The 20,650-nt window shown below is 38.5% G+C and overlaps 3 protein-coding genes across 3 annotated transcripts; 1 reads left to right on the top strand and 2 right to left on the bottom strand.

Annotated features, from left to right (window-relative positions):
• Window positions 1-2,146: 2,146 nt before the first annotated feature.
• On the top strand, window positions 2,147-4,808 carry LOC119079875. The gene is made up of 6 exons (XM_037187957.1): window positions 2,147-2,233; window positions 3,015-3,087; window positions 3,350-3,497; window positions 3,551-3,888; window positions 3,963-4,394; window positions 4,440-4,808. Exons 1-5 carry the CDS (start codon window positions 2,208-2,210, stop codon window positions 4,359-4,361), a joined length of 984 nt encoding a protein of 327 aa, XP_037043852.1. The 5' UTR covers window positions 2,147-2,207; the 3' UTR covers window positions 4,362-4,394; window positions 4,440-4,808.
• LOC119079876 lies at window positions 4,440-5,423 on the bottom strand. Its single transcript, XM_037187958.1, has 2 exons — window positions 4,877-5,423; window positions 4,440-4,812 (listed from the first exon to the last, which is right to left on the bottom strand). Exons 1-2 carry the CDS (start codon window positions 5,345-5,347, stop codon window positions 4,480-4,482), a joined length of 804 nt encoding a protein of 267 aa, XP_037043853.1. The 5' UTR covers window positions 5,348-5,423; the 3' UTR covers window positions 4,440-4,479.
• A 6,389-nt stretch (window positions 5,424-11,812) lies between these two features.
• Window positions 11,813-15,302, bottom strand: LOC119080652. Its single transcript, XM_037189065.1, has 4 exons — window positions 15,022-15,302; window positions 14,772-14,948; window positions 12,923-14,214; window positions 11,813-12,852 (listed from the first exon to the last, which is right to left on the bottom strand). The coding sequence occupies exons 1-4, from the start codon at window positions 15,134-15,136 to the stop codon at window positions 12,100-12,102; spliced, it is 2,337 nt and encodes a 778-aa protein (XP_037044960.1). The 5' UTR covers window positions 15,137-15,302; the 3' UTR covers window positions 11,813-12,099.
• Window positions 15,303-20,650: the final 5,348 nt, after the last annotated feature.

Raw genomic sequence — 20,650 nt, 5'->3', positions numbered from 1 at the left:
CGTCCCTTTAATGATACAATTCACCAATTTCAAGTCAACCTATCAATATAAAAAGTCAAAAGCTTTCCACTAACTGACAGATTTCAATTTTTCCGTCATATTGGGTGGCACACAACACTCCGTATACGTCGGATACTATACGATTAGAATCCGTTGTAACCATTCTCTGTAGCAAGATTTTTACCTGATTTTAATTTGCTCCTTATGTTCGACACGACATTTAACAAATTTGTTTTTAAGAAGTGTGACAAAAATGATTTGTTAAATCAAATAAATTATTGTGCAGCAATGATCATTTTCATCTTGATTGTATACTGGACGAGACGAATACAAAATTAAGATATTATCTCATACACTTGTTGCAGTCGGGTCATTCGTAATAACCAAAGTTAACAAATTATTAAAAAGTTGAATTTTATTCCTAATCAAAAAGCGTTAGAACACAGACCATGCGCATACGTATGTATGTATATCACGAGGAATAACTCATTTATATTTTTATTAGTGATATATGTACACACAAAAACGTGAAAAATATATCCTTTTGGCGCCAGGAGCGGTACCTTTGTGGTATTTTGATTGACGATACAAAAAAGGTGTCTTTATGCTTTTTTTTCGTATGTGTGGCAGTAAGATATACTTACAACAACAAAACCATGTATGGTATATCTCACGAGAATTAGACACGAAAAAAACTTTTTTTTTTCTTTTAATTTATTTATATGATTTGTTGAATTTATTGAAAAAATATTTTATATCAATTTTGCGGTTTCAGATATAAAATAAAATTATTAATATTTTGTTTTTGTTTTTATTTTTTGATTTATTTAATGGGATTGGGTCAATAAATTTATTTAAAAAAAAAATATTGTTACTATTGTAAACAGAAAGCGAAAAGGTTTGTGGTCCTTTTTATCTTTTTAAATATTTATACCTTTCTTTCTGAAAGAAAAAAAATTAATTACAGGAAGTTGATCAACATTTTTAATACTACTAAAAATTTGTTATGCATGCAATGTGTCTTTTTTACATCAAGAATTCAACTTAACGTTTAGATTAGTTGCCTACAAGATAAATTTATAGAACAAATGCCAAAGCACATATTGATCACTTTGTAAAGTCTACGGACTTAGATAGATGACCGGGAAGAGACTGTGGGGAAAAAAGATTTAATAGTGGCGCAGGTTCTATTGAATGAAAGAAACGTTTACCATGAGTTGTATATTTGAAGATTACGAAGACCGCCATTCACTGGGGCCGTATCTCAGAAAATACTGACCGAAAATACCAACTGCATAACTGATATAAAATTTCAACGAAACTGAAATTATAGATGAAGATGGATTTTTTTTGTGTAACGGCCCAGTAATCCACGTAACCTCCTAATATAAATCATTGGGTCTACCACATTTATCTGATCGACTCGTCGGTACATTAGAAATTAATTAGATCTAATTAGTAGAATCTCTCCTGTGAACTGTAGGTGAAAGCGTTTAAAGTGAAGAAAAGGCGCCGAAAAGCTTAATTGAAAGGCGACAATATAGAAATTCAATAAAATTGCTAAATGCACAACTTTTTCTAACTAAAGGCTTTTCCAAGTATGGCCAGTGTGAACCAGCTAAGTATGGCGGTAAAGTGGTGATGTAAGTAGATGGGTTAAATTAATGTAAATTGGAATGGTAATCTGAAGAGATTTTTCAAAAAAAAAGTATAATCACGCATTAGCTGCGCGAATGGATGTGAGGAACAGCTGGTAAAAAAAAACTGAACCTGACTTAGTCTCAAGGAAATTTTACCGCATATGAACAGTGATGATCTTGAACAACAGTATTAATCAAACCTATCATAAACGGAAAACGATTTGGTGTATGTTTTGAATATAATTTTTTTCAACGAAAGGCTGTATTTTCATTTTTGAATCTAAATTTCATTATTCCGGACGAAACTGCACTGATAAAAAAGGATAGATTTGTTTGGCAGGAAAAATTTATTTCGTGTTTTCTGCCTGAATAATTGTCATCCATAATGCAAGATAGATGTTTTCATACCTAATGCAGTAAAATATTTGAAAATAGTCCACATTCAACTACTTAAAGCGGCAGCTCCCACACAAAAAATGAACATGTCCTTCCCAATCAATGAATTAGTTTGATTGGTTCATTTTGCTTCGTGATCTGATCGACTGTTGATGCTATACCGTCTTAAAGATGCCACCATTTACTCTTGAAGACTGGTAAGATCATATTTTTAAGAACTTGGGCTATAGACAGGAATAGTTAAACTATTTTAACAGAAAAGTGTAAAATTCTAACTGCAAGATCACTCTTTTAATGAGTCGCAGCCGCTACATTGTTGTTTTTGTTTACGTTTGTTTTTGAAGTTTGAAGCTCCGTTCGATAACTTTGAATAGCTAATGTTAATATTTTCAGTGGAAGTTAATAAGGAGACAATTGCGTGAAACAATAAGAATAGTTTACTGGTCCTCACCAGCAAGGTGAATTTGTAATCCTTATCGTTAAATTTGGTCAAATTAGAAGCTTGCCACGGTGAGCTTGAAATTTTATTTATTCGACCTCTCGTGAACATGAAATGTTTTTAGTGGTTTTTGTAGAGGGCAGCACCACGAGTAAGAATAACATAACAAGAAAATATTTCGATATTTCGACCAGGAGAGTCTAAACAGTCTTGGAAACTTCCCGCAGATCCCAAAAAAAAAATTAAAAATCGATCTGATTAAAAAATTTTCCCATCTACAAAAATATTTCATGTCCACGAGAGGTCGAATAAAAAAATTTCTAGCTCACCGTGTTGCGGGAATCAATAATTTGTATTAGGTCACTTTAATAAGCTGCCATAGGAAGTCCTTCAAATTTGTTTCGTATCTCGAACATCAACAAGTTTGCTCATAATCTAAAGGCACTACATGTTAAAATCTGTCTGACCTTCGTTCACTAATTAGTAAAATTGTTTCAAAACAGCGACAAGAAATTTAACCGAAATTTTTATATTAATAGTGGCGATGACCAGCAAAAACGTCTGCACCGAACGCTGAATCTTTTATTTAAGCGACTGACTGATGACGACGAGGTTAGTGTTTCAATAAGATCGAGAAAAGTTTAAGAAAGAATGGTACTTTACGTAACTGGGGATAAAAATAGTAGAAAAAAGTAGAATTTCGTATGAATTTTGTTGAACAGAGGCGTAGCCGAGGTCAGTAAACACACGAAAACGAGACTTTTCATTTTTATCCCAAGTTATATAATGGATTTTCTATGCTGAGGGCGTTGAAAGTAGTGTCTGAAACATGAAAAGTACGGTTTTTAACGCATGTAATTAAATTTTCTTGCAGTATTCAGAAATTAATAATCATCAACGAAAACTGAAGGCCTGCAACGTCGTTACATTTCAAATACTCAAAACACGACTTGGCGAACTGGCATATAAAACCACGAAGGAATTCATGGATGATATTCTATCCATACAATCGATGACAAAAGGTGACAAAGTCAATACAACTCTTTCAGCAAAATACATTTCTCACTTTCTACAGATTCGTCAAAGCGACTGCAGAGAATCGCAAAACAAATGGTCGAGTACTGCAAAAATGAAATCGTTTTCATCGAAGCTTGCGATTCATGCTACGAATTAGCTAATGCGGACGTGAAGAACTGGTTCCCATCTGTTTGCGAAAAACAACACAAACTGGTGTGGGCAAAAGTAGTCGGCTATCCGTATGCCCCTGCGAAATTAATGAAAACCGACAACGATAAAGCTACAGTACAGTTCTTCGGCGAGCATAAGATATCGCAGACGCCAACAAAATTTTGTTTGCGTTTTAGCGAAAAAAGTCCAAATCATAATTACGATACGGAAGTCAATATTATGCAGGTTAGCTCTTCAACATTTTCAATTGTTTTACATTTTCAATTGTTTCACTAACATTTTCGGATTTGACTACACAGGAGGTTCAGCAGTACATCAAAAATCTCGGGCCGTCGTTCAAATATGCGCAAACTGGTGAAAGATTGTCGGCTAACGTGACTGTAGCTCCAGCAATAACCTCAGCATCAACATGGGCCTCGACCATTCGCAAGAGTATCACCGATTTACTCGATAAGAATGAAAAGGAGTTTGAAACGCTGAAAACGAATTTCGGGTTGAAAGAGGCCGTGTATCGATCCGAAATTAAAGTGCTTGAAGAAAAGTTGTCGGCACAAAAGCGGCAATACGAAGAACAGCTGACGGCTGCTAAGAATCAAAAATATTGCGACTGCTGCAAGTCTGTAACTAAATCGACCATCCATATTTTTTGCAGCAACACCTGTGGAGCGAAGTGGTACGGTGACCAAGCTAACAAGTGACGTTGAACGACGACTGTTGAATTTTCCTTTTTTTTTTTAAATAAATCCGTTTATTATCATTCCTTACACAAGGATTACTTTTTTATTGATTCGACAACCAGATCGGTGTCTCTGAAATCTAACTGCACATTGGTTCATTTTTAGCCAAGCAAATATTATTCAAATAAACAAACTCATCGCGCAAATTGACTCTGTTGTTCAAACTGCGGTAGATGCCCCACTTTGGTCGAAGGAATTCGTTACCTGTGCGCCACATTTCTATATGACTATTAGTGTAAGACATTAGTTGCTGACCATTATCGAGTCGCTTTATACGAATGTGGAATCGTCCTTGGGTGGCACAGGTATACTCTACGGTGATATGAACCCATCGGCCTGCAAAATCAGACAATGGTCCTTCCCATATGGGTGTTTGTACGGAATTGGTACCTGCGTGCAATACTTGCAGGAACTGTAAACGACAAGAAATCGTCGATACTAATCGAAATGATGAGACGATCTAGTTTTATACTTACAGTAGCACTTCCTCTTAAGCGAGGCGTTAAGGTTATGAAAGGCATGGAATCCTCTCCTCCTACAGCTTTGCTTTGGAAAATATGGGTGAAGGCAGTCGATGGCTGAAACTGTGAATTTAATCTCAGATCCCACGAATAAGAAACTCGTTCGCCATTGAAACATTTCATATGAGCTGGACTTGGACCGTAAGTTTTTATTTCCGTTCTCATGCGATCAAAATTGATGCACCGATCGTTGTCAATATCGACGTGTGAGTGAAAATTGAACACCGGAATGCTCAAATCCGTATCTATTCTCTGCGTAATGTGCATTTGAGGATGTACACAATCTGGTACCTCAACGGCTGTACCACCAAGAACGCCATTAATAAGATTGTACGTATTTGCCGAATTACCATCTGCTCGCAAGTATGTGCGCTGGCCGAAACAAGCACCAGTGCACAGGAGGATTGTGAAAAGCACTCGGTGCATTTCGAAAATGTTTCTTTAAAAAGCTTGTTCTTCGATTGAAGTTTTCCTGCGGTATGTGGTTTGTAAAATTGAAATTCGAGGTGTTAATTCATTATCTACACAGAGAACACTTGAAAGTGTAACTATGAGATAAGATTGAAAAGAACAATGAGTCTATTTATGGTTGAGATTTTTATTTTTAACGGATCAATGTTCATGAAGCCAGTAAGCGGTATAAGTAAAGGGAGGATTAATATGCAATATTTTACAAGAAAACAGGGGATTGCAATTGAAACTGGGGTTTGTAAAGACACACAAGTATGAATGCTTGTGTAATCATTTTGGGTAATTTTTCACGGTTTTAATTGACCTCTTGGTGTTCGTATTGATATGATAAGCGAACATGAGCGATAAGTTTTATCTTATATAAATAAATGACTTGCTCAGTGGCCTGCAGTGACGTAGATGTTTACAAAAATAAATTTAATGATTACAGTATCCCACTACAGTACCTCACCTAGTACGCAATACCTACACTTCCAAGTGTAAAACAACAATTCTTTTAAATCAATCGGTAAATTACTCTTTCCATCGACCTCTCTATGTAATTAAGGACTGAAGACCGAGTTAAGAATTTGTTTGGTCTGGTACGGACTAGCTACCTGAAGACGGCTCGGGCGAGGAACTACAGACCCCAAAATGCGAAGTTTTCCAACTTTTACTTGTGTCACTGTCTGCCAACGTGATCAACCCTACACAGGCTCCTCGTCAAATTAAATCTACGACTTCCATTTTCTACACTATTAATGACATCTTAAAATAACATGAAGATCGGGTAAGACTTGCTAGACCAATCCGGAAAAATCGGCTATTCATACGAGACTTAATAACCATTCGAAGTTAAACAATATGGATTTTGCTTAGAGTTTCTTTACAACTTCGACAAACCACTTTTAGGTAATTTTTAACCGAATCTGCTTCTAATGCTATTTATTGAGAAAAGCCACCAACGCTGGGATGCAAATCAGGAATGGCTCACAGGTAAACAGAGAAGCATTAACACCGATATTTCCTTCTGGTCTAAAAATCTATTTTGAACTGAACTTTGAGGTAGTGATTAAGACCATTTTAGACGGTTTCGCATACTGGTTTGTTAATTGTGTGTCACATAATAATAGTCCCAAATAATCTTTCGAAAAAAGAAGTCAGTGACCCCCATAGCACAGCATGCCTTCGACGACGGAAAATGATCGACGGTTATTTCTTTATCGTTCGTAAATAACCTTTCTCGAATTTGCTATTTCGTGTCCAAAATACACGATTCTCAGCGTTGTGTCGCAGCACTGCTTCTAGCATGAACATGAACATAAAAAAAATTGGGGGACCTATTCATAGATTTACCAACAATAATATTTACGTAACAATTAAGTAGGCCGAAAGAGCTACATTGCTTGGATAATTGATGTTGCAAGTAGCACAAGGAGCACTCGAATTTTTTTTAAAATAAATTTTTAATTTTTTCGTTTTTGCTATGTTTTATTAAAGTTATAAAGTGAAAAATGTACGGGAAAACAGTAATTGCAAATTTGACCTTTTTCATTTGTCGTAAATAATTTACAAAAAAATTAAATTTTTTGTAGACCCTTCTCAGTGTCAAATTTCGAGATCGATCAGTCCAAACAGACAGATTGTTCAGAATGCACTTACCACTGGCTAAATTAAGAACTATGTCTTTCACGAAAATCTTTGCATTGATCAATCATGTTACCGACACCAGCTAAGAAAAGATCTTTAGCAGTAATCATACGGGTGAGTTTGATCAATTGTTCCGCCTTGACAATCATTCCTCCGATAGAGTATCTTTCTTCTTGAAGATCAATCCTGGCATTAGCCATTTGAAGCAATGCTGTTGGAAGTACATAGTAGTAGTCACGATGGATTCCGCGTTTCACATCAAGGACCTTGCGCAAGACAGGGTAAAATTGTTCGAGACCTTGCGTCAATTGCACTATTGAGGCATCCATTTTACTTATACCGTTTTCGATCTCTTTTCTCATTGATTGTTTATGATGTTCAACTATGTCCGGGAACCTATCAAACAAATATTCCGTTGTGATAGCAATTTGTACACACGTAGAGCACCATTTAAAAATCGATTCAGTTGCATTGTAATAATGATATGCAGTAATTTCCACGTCTCTTTCGATATCACGGACCTTCTCTGCCAGCTCGAATGTGTAAGCCCCTTTTCTCATTTGCTTGTAATTTTCTTTGATCTGATCCCATTTGATGAAACGATCCAAATTTTCCTTATAGGCGTCAGTTATCGATACAGCAGCAGTAGAACCCAGCAAGACTCCAACCATCACACAAAACGAAACAATCAAATTCATTTTTATTTTATTACAAAGGTCGGACTGTCAGGCAGTCATATCGAACTGCACAGTCATATCGAACACTGCCAGGTAATCACCAGGTTTCATATGAAGACCGTCCTCGAATATAAAGTACACAAAGAAAAGGTCCTCAAATTAAAGCATAAAAAAATGTTGTGAACCTTTTATGACTGCCTGGCGGTTCATTTCAACTGCCTGGCGGTTAATTACAACTGCCTGGCGGTTCATTACAACTGCCTGGCGGTTCATTACAACTGCCTGGCGGTTCATTACAACTGCCTGGCGGTTCATTACAACTGCCTGGCGGTTCATTACAACTGCCTGGCGGTTCATTACAACTGCCTGGCGGTTCATTACAACTGCCTGGCGGTTCATTACAACTGCCTGGCGGTTCATTACAACTGCCTGGCGGTTCATTACAACTGCCTGGCGGTTCATTACAACTGCCTGGCGGTTCATTACAACTGCCTGGCGGTTCATTACAACTGCCTGGCGGTTAATTACAACTGCCTGGCGGTTCATTACAACTGCCTGGCGGTTCATTACAACTGCCTGGTGGTTCATTATAACTGCCTGGCGGTTCATTATAACTGCCTGGCGGTTCATTATAACTGCCTGGCGGTTCATTATAACTGCCTGGCGGTTCATTACAACTGCCTGACGGTTCGGAAGAACTGGCTGGCGGTTGAAAATAACTGCTGGCTGTTCAGTATAACTGTCTGACTGTTCAGTATAACTGCCTGGCGGTTCATTACAACTGCCTGGCGGTTCATTACAACTGCCTGGCGGTTCATTACAACTGCCTGGCGGTTCATTACAACTGCCTGGCGGTTCATTACAACTGCCTGGCGGTTCATTACAACTGCCTGGCGGTTCATTACAACTGCCTGGCGGTTCATTACAACTGCCTGGCGGTTCATTACAACTGCCTGGCGGTTCATTACAACTGCCAGGCGGTTCGGAAGAACTGGCTGGCGGTTGAAAATAACTGCTGGCTGTTCAGTATAACTGTCTGACTGTTCAGTATAACTGTCTGACTGTTCAGTATAACTGTCTGACTGTTCAGTATAACTGCCTGGCGGTTCATTACAACTGCCTGGCGGTTCATTACAACTGCCTGGCGGTTCATTACAACTGCCTGGCGGTTCATCACAACTGCCTGGCGGTTCATCACAACTGCCTGGCGGTTCATTACAACTGCCTGGCGGTTCATTACAACTGCCTGGCGGTTCATTACAACTGCCTGGCGGTTCGGAAGAACTGGCTGGCGGTTGAAAATAACTGTCTGGCTGTTCAGTATAACTGTCTGGCTGTTCAGTATAACTGCCTGGCGGTTCATTACAACTGCCTGGCGGTTCATTACAACTGCCTGGCGGTTCATTACAACTGCCTGGCGGTTCATTACAACTGCCTGGCGGTTCATTACAACTGCCTGGCGGTTCATTACAACTGCCTGGCGGTTCATTACAACTGCCTGGCCTGGCGGTTCATTACAACTGCCTGGCGGTTCATTACAACTGCCTGGCGGTTCATTACAACTGCCTGGCGGTTCGGAAGAACTGGCTGGCGGTTGAAAATAACTGTCTGGCTGTTCAGTATAACTGTCTGGCTGTTCAGTATAACTGCCTGGCGGTTCATTACAACTGCCTGGCGGTTCATTACAACTGCCTGGCGGTTCATTACAACTGCCTGGCGGTTCATTACAACTGCCTGGCGGTTCATTACAACTGCCTGGCGGTTCATTACAACTGCCTGGCGGTTCATTACAACTGCCTGGCGGTTCATTACAACTGCCTGGCGGTTCATTACAACTGCCTGGCGGTTCATTACAACTGCCTGGCGGTTCATTACAACTGCCTGGCGGTTCATTACAACTGCCTGGCGGTTCATTACAACTGCCTGGCGGTTCATTATAACTGCCTGGCGGTTCATTATAACTGCCTGGCAGTTCATTACAACTACCTGGCAGTTCATTACAACTGCCTGACGGTTCGGAAGAACTGGCTGGCGGTTGAAAATAACTGCTGGCTGTTCAGTATAACTGTCTGGCTGTTCTTTATAACTGCCTGGCGGTTCATTACAACTGCCTGGCTGTTCAGTATAACTGCCTGGCGGTTCATTACAACTGCCTGGCGGTTCATTACAACTGCCTGGCGGTTCATTACAACTACCTGGCAGTTCATTACAACTGCCTGACGGTTTGGAAGAACTGGCTGGCGGTTGAAAATAACTGCTGGCTGTTCAGTATAACTGCCTGGCGGTTCATTACAACTACCTGGCGGTTCATTACAACTGCCTGACGGTTCGGAAGAACTGGCCGGCGGTTGAAAATAACTGCTGGCTGTTCAGTATAACTGTCTGGCTGTTCAGTATAACTGCCTGGCGGTTCATTACAACTGCCTGGCGGTTCACTATAACTGCCTGGCGGTTCACTATAACTGCCTGGCGGTTCACTATAACTGCCTGGCGGTTCACTATAACTGCCTGGCGGTTCACTATAACTGCCTGGCGGTTCACTATAACTGCCTGGCGGTTCACTATAACTGCCTGGCGGTTCACTATAACTGCCTGGCGGTTCACTATAACTGCCTGGCGGTTCACTATAACTGCCTGGCGGTTCACTATAACTGCCTGGCGGTTCATTATAACTGCCTGGCGGTTCACTATAACTGCCTGGCGGTTCACTATAACTGCCTGGCGGTTCACTATAACTGCCTGGCGGTTCACTATAACTGCCTGGCGGTTCATTACAACTGCCTGGCGGTTCACTATAACTGCCTGGCGGTTCACTATAACTGCCTGGCGGTTCACTATAACTGCCTGGCGGTTCACTATAACTGCCTGGCGGTTCACTATAACTGCCTGGCGGTTCAATTATAATTATAATTATAACAGCCAGGCAGTTATAGTGAACCGCCAGGCAGTTCGACTGAACCGCCAGGCAGTTATAGTGAACCGCCAGGCAGTTATAGTTTTAACTGTAACTAACCGGCGGTTTACTATAACTAACTGGCGTTTCAGTACAACTACCTGGCGGTTCAGTACAACTGCCTGGCGGTTCACTATAACTACCTGACGTTTCAGTATAACTGCCTGGGATTTCAGTATAACTGCCTGGCCGCTGTAACTTCAGTATGACTACTTGGCCCTAAGTCTATACTGACAGATATAACTGCCACTGACACTAAAAGAAACGGCACCAATAAATATTTTGATTTCAGTTGAGACAATATTTCATGTAATTCAATATTTCATTTGGTATATGCATGCAATGAATATTCACTTGGTATTTTATGAAAATGTTCCCAACATGTAATGAACGCATTTCGAGTCTGAGAAATTTTCCAGTAACAAAATTAGTCCGGATCGATAGACAATAATAGTACATTTCGTACCTAGGACCCGAAAAGTGAGAAAAGTGCGTCGCAATATGAAAAATACTATTCCTACCACGGACTAATAGTAGATTATTCACCTCTGTCCACATGTTTATTTAGACACTTGGGGAGTTATTGCATGAGCCTAAAGCGAGATAAAATAACATATGTACCTCTCAAGGCTGTATACTTTGGGGAGGTCACGCAGATGCAGATACGCGGGTTACACACCACGTTTCATACAAAAAATTCACCACACCATACAAATTCAATTTTGGTGAATTTGTTTGTATGGAAAAGGTGTGTTCCCGCGTATCTAATAAAATGGCGATCTGCGTGACCTCCCCAAAGTATACAGCCTTGGTACCTCTGTCCAAGATGTTTATTTTGACGATTTGGATTATATACCACGTCTTCGGCTCGGTACGTGGCGATTGTATACAACCTTCCGTAAGCCCTAGTTCGTGCTGCAAAGTTTCAGGAAAATCTAAATAACGTTTGAGCCGCGATCACTTTTCCATAGGAATCAAGGAAACTATGTCATCAAAAAAGTAATTTGTCTTTTTTTCCTCTACTTGGAAATTCCATGTACATGAGAAACTTGTGTTGATCAGAAAATATGTTGATGATAGTGGCTGTGGTTTAGACTCTTCTCTTTGGCACATAGTTCCCCATCTATTTAATCTATAAAGAAATTAAATGACCAGTTTTCAGCACACAGTTTTTTAATATCCATTAAAAGCAACCATACATTAAAATAAGGCACGAACGTGCGTTAAACATAAAATCATTAACCGCGAGATTGGTTTAAAAATCAAACAAAAATTAATTGTAAAACAATCTTAAGCGCGATATTAACCATCAATTAGAGTGGCTAATAAATCGAAAAGAAATACTGACATGAATTCATAAAACATAGCGACTGACTGACTGGACGTGTTCATTGTGATGAATTAAAAATATTACAACGAGTCGCTTAAAATTCCAGCCACCGAGTAATTCAGTTTTTCTGAAGCTTTGCTTTTTTGGCGACGTTTAGAGTTGCAGTTTCCTGTCGTTTGCTTGCAGTTTTCCTTAGAGCGGCAGTTTTCGACATAACTGCAGCATTCGTTGAAACTACAGTTTTCATTGGAGCTGCAGTTTTCGTTGTAGCAACAGTGTTCATTGGAGCTGCAGTTTTCTTCAAAGCTGCAGATTTCGTTGGAGCTGCAGTTTTGTTTGGAGCAGCAGCTTTCGTTGGAGTTGCACATACGTCGGAGCTGCAGTCTTCGTCGGTGCTGCAGTTCTCGTCGGAGCTGGAGTCTTCGTCTGAGCTGGAGTCTTCGTCTGAGCTGGAGTCTTCGTCTGAGCTAGAGTTCTTTGCGGAGCTGCAGTCTTCGTGGGAGCTCAGTTTTGGCGGAGCTGCAGATTTTTTCGAAACACCACTTTTTTTCAGAACTGCCTGCTTCTTCAGTCGGTTTGGATTGTTCGCAGTCTTTCTGGTTTTACGAGGAGCTTGTATCTTTTGTTTCAATCTTGAAATTTTCAGGGATGTACCGTTCCGCTTCGAGCCTGGCAGACAAGTGTCATTTCCAATTGCGTTGTTCAAGAGTGGTGCGATTTGTGTCACTTGTGAAACTAATGGATTGGTCCGGTATATGTTCAGATGAACCATGTCATGATGTCCAAGGAACTCAGCCAAATTTGTAATATCTCTGTCTTTTAGGTCTTTCGTTGCACAAAGGCTCGCCAAATGTTTTCTGAGATTTGTTCCCTTTAAAAGAGACAAATAATTTAGGATAAGTACAGTACCACTTATGAACTATAAAGTACAGGTCAAATACCTTCAAACTTGATGGGTTATCGGCACCACATGCCTTTGCGTATGAGTTGATTGCAGCCCAGACATTGATTGTTTTCACCTGCATCGATTGCGTTGGTACAGCGAACAAGAAGTCGTTTGTTTCTGTAAGACCAGCATTTTCTCGATTACGAATCAATGCATCTATACAATCTTCCCAGCTTTGTTTTAACAACACTGGCACAGTTCGATCGAGTTTGCCGCGGATTTGCATCCGACTTTTGATTTCCATCAGGGATTCCTGTGATATTGCTTCCAAAATAACATCGCATTGATCAGCAATAATCTCTCGCTCATTGTAGTCAGACAACTCAATGTTCCTCATTTCCCCCGCTCTTCGTCTGTTGAAGACCATGATTGACACAAGTGTGAGTTGTGCCAATTTTAACCACGTTTGGAACGAGAAACCTTGAGTCAGTTGATGTAAGCATTCATTTCGTTCAATGTTCAGAAATGTGACGAGTTTATTTATGTCAGCGGTTGTCGGAAGATTCGGCTTTTTAGAACGTCGGTTCTTTTTGATTGTTTTAGCTACCAACTTGCTGACTTTCGTGCGGACGTCTCGCTTAAACACCCTCAAAAATCTCTCAGCATTTCTTTCCATTTCCTCGTCGTCCAACTTCATGCTCTCAGTAATTAATAATTCTCCGATGGTGTTGATTAGTGTCACAGTGGTCAATGACGTACCAGGGCTTCCGAATAATTTTGACCGACGATCAAATTTTCCCATTTTAAGAATTGCATTTATTACCGTGTTGCAATGTTTGACGTGGAAAAGCGAAGCAAGGTCACCAATCTGTGGATACATTTCTTTTGAGAAATGCAACAATTTTGATGCCGCATTAATCTTCGATCGAATATAGCCTTCTTGGTAGAAGGGCGAATAATTCAAACATAATTCGTTGCCATAACAGATTACCAGCCAGTCAAACTGTATCGATCGAATTTGTTCGGTGTCTCTGAATTTGGCAAAAACGTTTATTAACTCGTCAGTAGCATCAGGATGAACTCTAGCCTCCAACGAGCGTCCTAATTGCTTTACGATTCGTTCGCCCATAATAGAATTTCCCTTGCATTTACGCCAATGCTGACGAAGTGATTTTGAAGAATACGTTCCCATGCAATTAGCACAGGCGATAAGTTGCCACGAATAACGAACAAATTGTCCACGTCGACTGGTTTGTATTTCTCCTTTGTTCAGATTAAAGTCAGAGTTCCATATGAATTCTCCCTTCTTCCGAATTTGGGCTATAGCGTACCATCGGCTTTTTGAACCTGCGGAGAGAATTTTTTTTCGATGACTTTCAAAACTTATGTTGTAGAGGAAGTCGTAAGGTTCATTTTAATGAATAAAAATTAGATTGTGGGTAGGGGTGGATCAAAAAATTAGCTTTCAATATGTTGTAGAGGAAGCTGTGGGAATGAAAGTGAAGGAAGTTGTGAAAACGAATGTTAGGGTCGGAGGTGATTTTTTTTATTTCACTCAAATGTTCGAGGAAAATTTTACCAAAAAAAATTTTGTGTGACAAAGTGGCATATGTTTAAACATAATTTTTTGGAGAGTTCTTTTCACGACATCACATTTGTATCACTCTTGTTGATGCAAGAACTAAGAGCTTAAATTAGATTTTTAAGGCCAAATTTCCGAATCGATTTTGGGTACTTTCGTTCGGGCCCGCGAAATTGCGAAAATCTAACGTCCACAACATAAATAACTAAGGCATTTGCCATTTTTCAATAAAACATTCTATTGAACATCCTCGCGTAATGTTAATATTGATTAATAGTTATTAATCTTAAAGTCAACAAATCAATAAGATAAAAAGACTTACGAAGGGGTAGCGCCACAAATTTTTTGACTGCAACTTCATCTTTATGGACCGTTCGTAGGTGTCGTTCCAATTTTGGGTAACGTTTCAGGCAAAACGCGCAACACAATCTTTTGGCTTTCCCATCTGATGTCGGAACATACAGTTTTCGGATGTCGCATCCGTGGTGATGTTTGATGTCTGTGTTAAATATTTTCAGATTTTGAGAATATCAACATCGATGCTCTGTGTATAAAATAAAGGTATAAGTTACCATTTTCTTCGCTGTCGTCTTCGTCTACATCAGTTTGTGAACAGGCAAAATGTGAAATCGTTGATTGTTCCACTCCATCATCAACAATGATCTCGACATCTTCATCGCTATTCATTACTTCGTTTGTCACGACTCCAACCTTAAAATTTGTAAAAACGTTAATTGCATCGCAGTACTATTAAGAAGAAGTTATGGTCTAGCTTAGAGCGGATTCGGACCGGACGGGTCTGAAAAACCGTCGGGCTGATTCGGATCGGACTTTCAAACGAAATTTCGGGCCAGGCCTTAGGCCGGACGGACTTCGACAAAAATGTTTCGGGCAGCCCGACAAAAAATTAGTTTACAAAAAAAATGATTTCCAATTTTGAAATAAACATACGGAGCATCAGAGCCATACTAGTGAATTCAGTGGGATTGTCTTGACACAACTAATAATAATTATACATTATATCTGTATAGATTAACAGGGCAGCGCAAAGGATCCAAACTTTCTATGTGCATCGAAATAGTCGGCACTAACTGCGATGAAATCTATCTGTATGTACACGGCAGAGTAAAATAAACCAGGCAGTAGCGGTTCATTTTCGAAACGTCAAATAAGGGACCTGATACATTATTTGAAAATGAACTCAAATGAACAGTGACATAAATTGAAAAATTTTATTCGCAAAAAATATAGGGTTACTAGATTATTCAGGCCCAGTCAAATCAGCGCTACTACCTGGTTAACTTTACTCTGTCGTGGTATATGGAATTTGTTCATGTATTTTCTCATTCACTCAAAATTACGTGCTTCCACCTACATTTAGAACACAAACTAATGGTGCAACTCAGCAGCTTATATGTCTCAAAATCATTGATTCATCTAAAAAAAACAATTTAATAAGCTTCATTAAAATACATTCGATGTCACTGACAATCACATTTTCAGCTATTCATTTAGCTACCAACAGTTGAAATTTTGTTAACAAAGTGTTGGTCTTCTAATTGATGTAAGCTTAAGTTTGTGTAAGTTAATAAGATGTCATTTTCGGAATTTCACCAACATTTCCGCTAAAACTTTTCAATTTTTCTTCAATTGTAAGTAGTTAGATGTTTTAATATATTTCTACATTGTCGGTGGAAGCTAAAACGTTAAGCATAAAAAAGTAACGGATTTGTTTCTGTCCTTCACAAGGTGAAATATTATCATTCGATATGTGCTGATATGTTGATAAAGCAAGTGTTAATATTTAAGGTAACTGACTGAAAGATGACCTAGTGGAAAAGTGATCTTAAGTTGTCCGTGTAAATTTGTATGAAGAAAAAATTATAGGTCAACTCAACATTCAATAAATTGTAATATGTCCTATCACTTTTGTATAGATAGGACAACTCACGATTCAATGTGTTTAAATGGGAAATAGGACAACTCACGATTCATATAGGTCAACTCTGCATTTTTATTAATTCATTAATTTTGTTAGACGAAATCGGCAATAATTAATAAAATTAAGTAAACAAAAGAAAAATCTTTAAAATAAAAGTGGTTCCATGTAACATAGTTCCAAAATCGCTGAGAAATTCAAGTTCAAAGTTGAGATTTGTCAAATTAGGTCAACTTTAAGTCAGTTACCTTAATTCAAAAGAATGTATGCTCAAAATGTGAATTAATTGAATTCAATTGCTTTTAAGCGTCCAGAAATCAACGAGAATAATTCTTAATGCTCAAAACAAACCAGGCATTGAAAAACGTGTTTTGGTCCTAGTTTTCATTGACAGATGCAGCAATCGCGGTTTTGAATAGAAAAAGTTCTAACTTCATTTGACAGTTTCGAAAATTTCGTAATGAAAAATAGGACCAAACACGTTTTCAATGCCTCGTTTGTTTTGAGCATAATGCTGAAAACAAACGAGGCATTCAAAACATGTTTTGGTCCTTGTTTTCATGACGAAATTGTCGCAACTGTCAAATAAAATTAGAAATTTCTCTATCGAAAATTACGATTGCTGCATTTGTCAATGAAAACTAGGACCAAAACACGTTCTCAATGTCTCGTTTGTTTTCAGCATAATTACTTTGGTAAATGCATTCGCAACTCACATGCGCAATTGCGCATATTATTAGAATATCAGTTCATGTATGCCAAATTACCAACAAAAATAAAATAAAAAATTTGATGGTTTTAAATGATATTCCAACTTATTGGCACTTTAAATTGGATTTATAGTTCTTACAAAGTCACACAGTGTTTCAAGGTTACACGAAATGATTGTGAGTGTGTCTATGAGCTTTATAATGTGTTCCATTGAATATGGAAACGAATGTTTTGTGATAGTAGCCATGATCGTTAGGCGCAATCGTTAGTTGTTTATGACATCGAGTGCAAAGTTCTGTAGTAGGAGACCGCAGGTTGACCACAATGCACGTCATAAACCTAATAAAGAACTTTGCACCGGGACATTATGGTTCTAAGTTACAAACACACTTTTTCCAGAGACTAGGGCTTAACAGTTCTTAACGATTCGAAACGGTTCAATTAAAATAAAATCGAATTCGATAATTCTGAATCTGAGTGTAAAAGTTACGGTTAATATTCTCATAAAAATTTGCTTACATTCAAACAGGTTGAGAATGAATATCCATGCAATGTTGGTTTGTACGGTATTGTTTGGCTGTATTTGGATTCGTTTTGTGTCACTTTATCAGGTGCATCCTAAAATGTACGGTCGAAAGGTAAATTCTCTTAACATTAGGGCCTGATTTTCACTCGAAAAAAGTTCGCGTTTCCACCGTTCTCTTCGCTCTCAATTTGATTTGAAAGCGGAGTACATTTTTCGAGTGGAAATGAGGGTTTAGCGAAACTTAACGAAAATGTGAAGCGTACAGCATGGCAAAAACACAAATGAACTTAGAGATGTTGTGTCTCGACTTACATGTAATAAGAATCCCCTGTTGCCACTCATTTCAGAATCAATAAACAGATGTTGGACCTGGAGATGATTTTAACTCTTTTAATGGCCCAAAAGATTCATTCAATACAAAAGATATGTTTCCGCTTTTGCGGGCTCCGAGTTGGTTTTTGCATTGGACCAGTTTTGTGCGTTCTAAAGAAGATATGAAAGGTAAATAGTAACTTCACGATGTATGCCAATTACCAACAAAAATAAAATAAAAAATTTGATTGTTTAAATGATGTTCCAACTTATTGGAATGTTTTGTGATAGTAGCCATGATCGTTAGGCGCAATCGTTAGTTGTTTATGACCATCGAGTGCAAAGTTTAGTAGGAGACCGCAGGTCGACACAATACACGTCATAAACCTAATAAAGAACTTTGCACCGGGATTCATACAACGTTTCATGCAACATAGGTATCCAAAGTTCCGCAGTTTTCGAACATTATGGTTCTAAGTTACAAACACACTTTTTCCAGAGACTATGGCTTAACAGTTCTTAACGATTCGAACGGTTCAATTAAAATAAAATCGAATTCGATAATTCTGAATCTGAGTGTAAAAAGTGACGGTCAATATTCTCATAAAAAGTTGCTTACATTCAAACAGGTTGAGAATGAATATCCATGCAATGTTGGTATGTACGGTATTGTTTGGCCGTATTTGGATTCGTTTTGGTGTCACTTTAATCAGTGTGCATCCTAAAAATGTAACGGTCGAAGGTAAAATTTCTTAACAAAACATTAAGGGCCTGAATTATTCACTTCAGAAAAAAGATTCGCGTTCCCACCACTTCATACTTCGCTCTCAATTTGATTTGAAAGCGCGGCTACTTTTTCGAGATGAGAAATCAGCGTTTAAGCGAAACTTAACGAAATATGTGAAAGCAATACAGCCATTGGCTTCAATTGCGAAAAATCTTAAGCATTACTGAGCAATGCTTATAAGATCACTAGGCACAAACCATGAACATTGATGTTGTGTCTCGACTATCTGTAAATAGAATACCCCTGACTGTTGCACTCATTTCAGAATCAATATCAGATGTTGACCTGCGAGATGATTTAACTCTTTAATGGCCTCAACCAAACGCATCCATCAATACAAAACGATATGTTTCCCGCTTTGCGGGCTCGAGTCGCGTTTTTTCATTGGAACCAGTTTTGTGCACTGCTGCTCATTTTGGTGCGTTCTGAAGAAGAAATGAAAGGTGAAATGGTAACTTCACGATCACTACTCAGATTCATATCGACCGAATAAATTCCAAAATTTTTGCCAGTTCGCGACTTATTCGAATCGTTCAAGAAAATGTGGGAGCGAAAACTTATTTATACCAAAACCTGGGCAAGCATGTATTAACAAGATGTGTAAATTACTTACGTTTATGCCATCAGCAATATCAGCCAGGTTGCCGAAAGATAGATTTTTTCTCGCTTCCAATTTTGCTTGAAATATACGTTGTGCGTCATTTTTGTTTCAAGATTAAACGTTAAATGGGACACTTAAGCGATGATTAATAGGCTGCTACGATCACTTCGATTGATTCACAAAACGTTGTTGGAACGAAATTTTCTTCTAGTACCTTTGAAATAACAAAATAACGAAACGAACAGAAAGGAAACTGTATGTAACACAAATTGCTGCGCAGAAAAATTTAAATATTATCAAAATATCCCAATTGGCAATTAAAAATTGATAAAATTTAATCAACGTAAAGTGGTCGTTTGTGAACTTAAAATCCATTGGTTCTTCGTAACCTAACTATTTTTGGTTATGTCTTAACGAAAAATTGCAAACAGTGTGAAAAGCCACCTTACAAATTTGTAAATGCGCTAATTGACAAAAATTTCGCGTCATTTCGTCGTACAACCACTCAGTGGCAGGTGATGGACAATCATACAAGTCAGAGGAATTTCAAGGTTTAGTCCTGTTTTGCGTCGAACGTGCGTTTTTTGTCAAAACATTTAGGAAATTAGTCCAGCCAGAACAAAATTTTGACATTAATTTGGCCATATCATTAGAGAACACTTTAAATACAGGAGAATTAAAGTGAATGCTTAGAGAATTTATGAGTTTTTATGATTCTTGCAACTTGAACTGTATCATTTACCTATGAGGCCTATATGCCGTCCGAATTGTAACATTGCATACGATTCAACACGATATGCGTGAGAAACCCTCATTCAATTTCATTAATATTTTATTGCGTTTTGGCAGCTATTATAAAAAGCCAATTCACGCCGTTAATTGCGCCTCAGAATTTGAATTTTATGTGAATGAATAAAATATGCAACCGCAAAAATGAAATCGTCAACCTTTCCTCATAATGAGAATGCGAGCCAATTAACGCGCGTAAGATAGGCACGGTTGAAAACTCCATTTTGGAATTTGTAGCGCCACTTACGGCCGTAAATTGCTAGCAATCAGTTCCCGCTAAAAAAATTTAGCAAAATCCGTTCCGTTTACAGTTGAGTCCCTTAGATTGCCACAGTATTGTTGGCTAGATGTGACGTATAATCAGAGCATATCTTATAGTAGAGTCGAAATATAAAAACCCAAAAATTTGCTTTCTTGCCGCACTTTTGTGTTATCTACTGCTATCTCGTTATTACTGGTGCAATACTGAAAGCTGCGAGGAAACGACGGTCGACTCAGCTGAATTAGAATGATTCCCTCGCCGTTGTCATTGAATG

The sequence above is a fragment of the Bradysia coprophila genome, unplaced genomic scaffold, assembly GCF_014529535.1.
Source record: "Bradysia coprophila strain Holo2 unplaced genomic scaffold, BU_Bcop_v1 contig_350, whole genome shotgun sequence".
NCBI lineage: Eukaryota > Metazoa > Arthropoda > Insecta > Diptera > Sciaridae > Bradysia > Bradysia coprophila.
This window is presented reverse-complemented; position numbering and strand designations above follow the sequence as displayed.

Excerpts from the sequence above, each read along its gene's own strand:
- LOC119079875 (XM_037187957.1), top strand. The coding sequence starts at position 2,208 with ATGCCACCATTTACTCTTGAAGACTG. Across the intron at positions 2,234-3,014 it reads CCATTTACTCTTGAAGACTG|TGGCGATGACCAGCAAAAAC; the intron begins GTAAGATCATAT and ends TTATATTAATAG. Across the intron at positions 3,088-3,349 it reads GACTGACTGATGACGACGAG|TATTCAGAAATTAATAATCA; the intron begins GTTAGTGTTTCA and ends ATTTTCTTGCAG.
- LOC119080652 (XM_037189065.1), bottom strand. The coding sequence starts at position 15,136 with ATGAATAGCGATGAAGATGTCGAGATCATTGTTGATGATGGAGTGGAA. Across the intron at positions 14,215-14,771 it reads ATTTGTGGCGCTACCCCTTC|GTTCAAAAAGCCGATGGTAC; the intron begins GTAAGTCTTTTT and ends TTCTCTCCGCAG. Across the intron at positions 12,853-12,922 it reads ATAACCCATCAAGTTTGAAG|GGAACAAATCTCAGAAAACA; the intron begins GTATTTGACCTG and ends TCTCTTTTAAAG.
- LOC119079876 (XM_037187958.1), bottom strand. The coding sequence starts at position 5,347 with ATGCACCGAGTGCTTTTCACAATCCTCCTGTGCACTGGTGCTTGTTTC. Across the intron at positions 4,813-4,876 it reads GCTTAAGAGGAAGTGCTACT|TTCCTGCAAGTATTGCACGC; the intron begins GTAAGTATAAAA and ends TGTCGTTTACAG.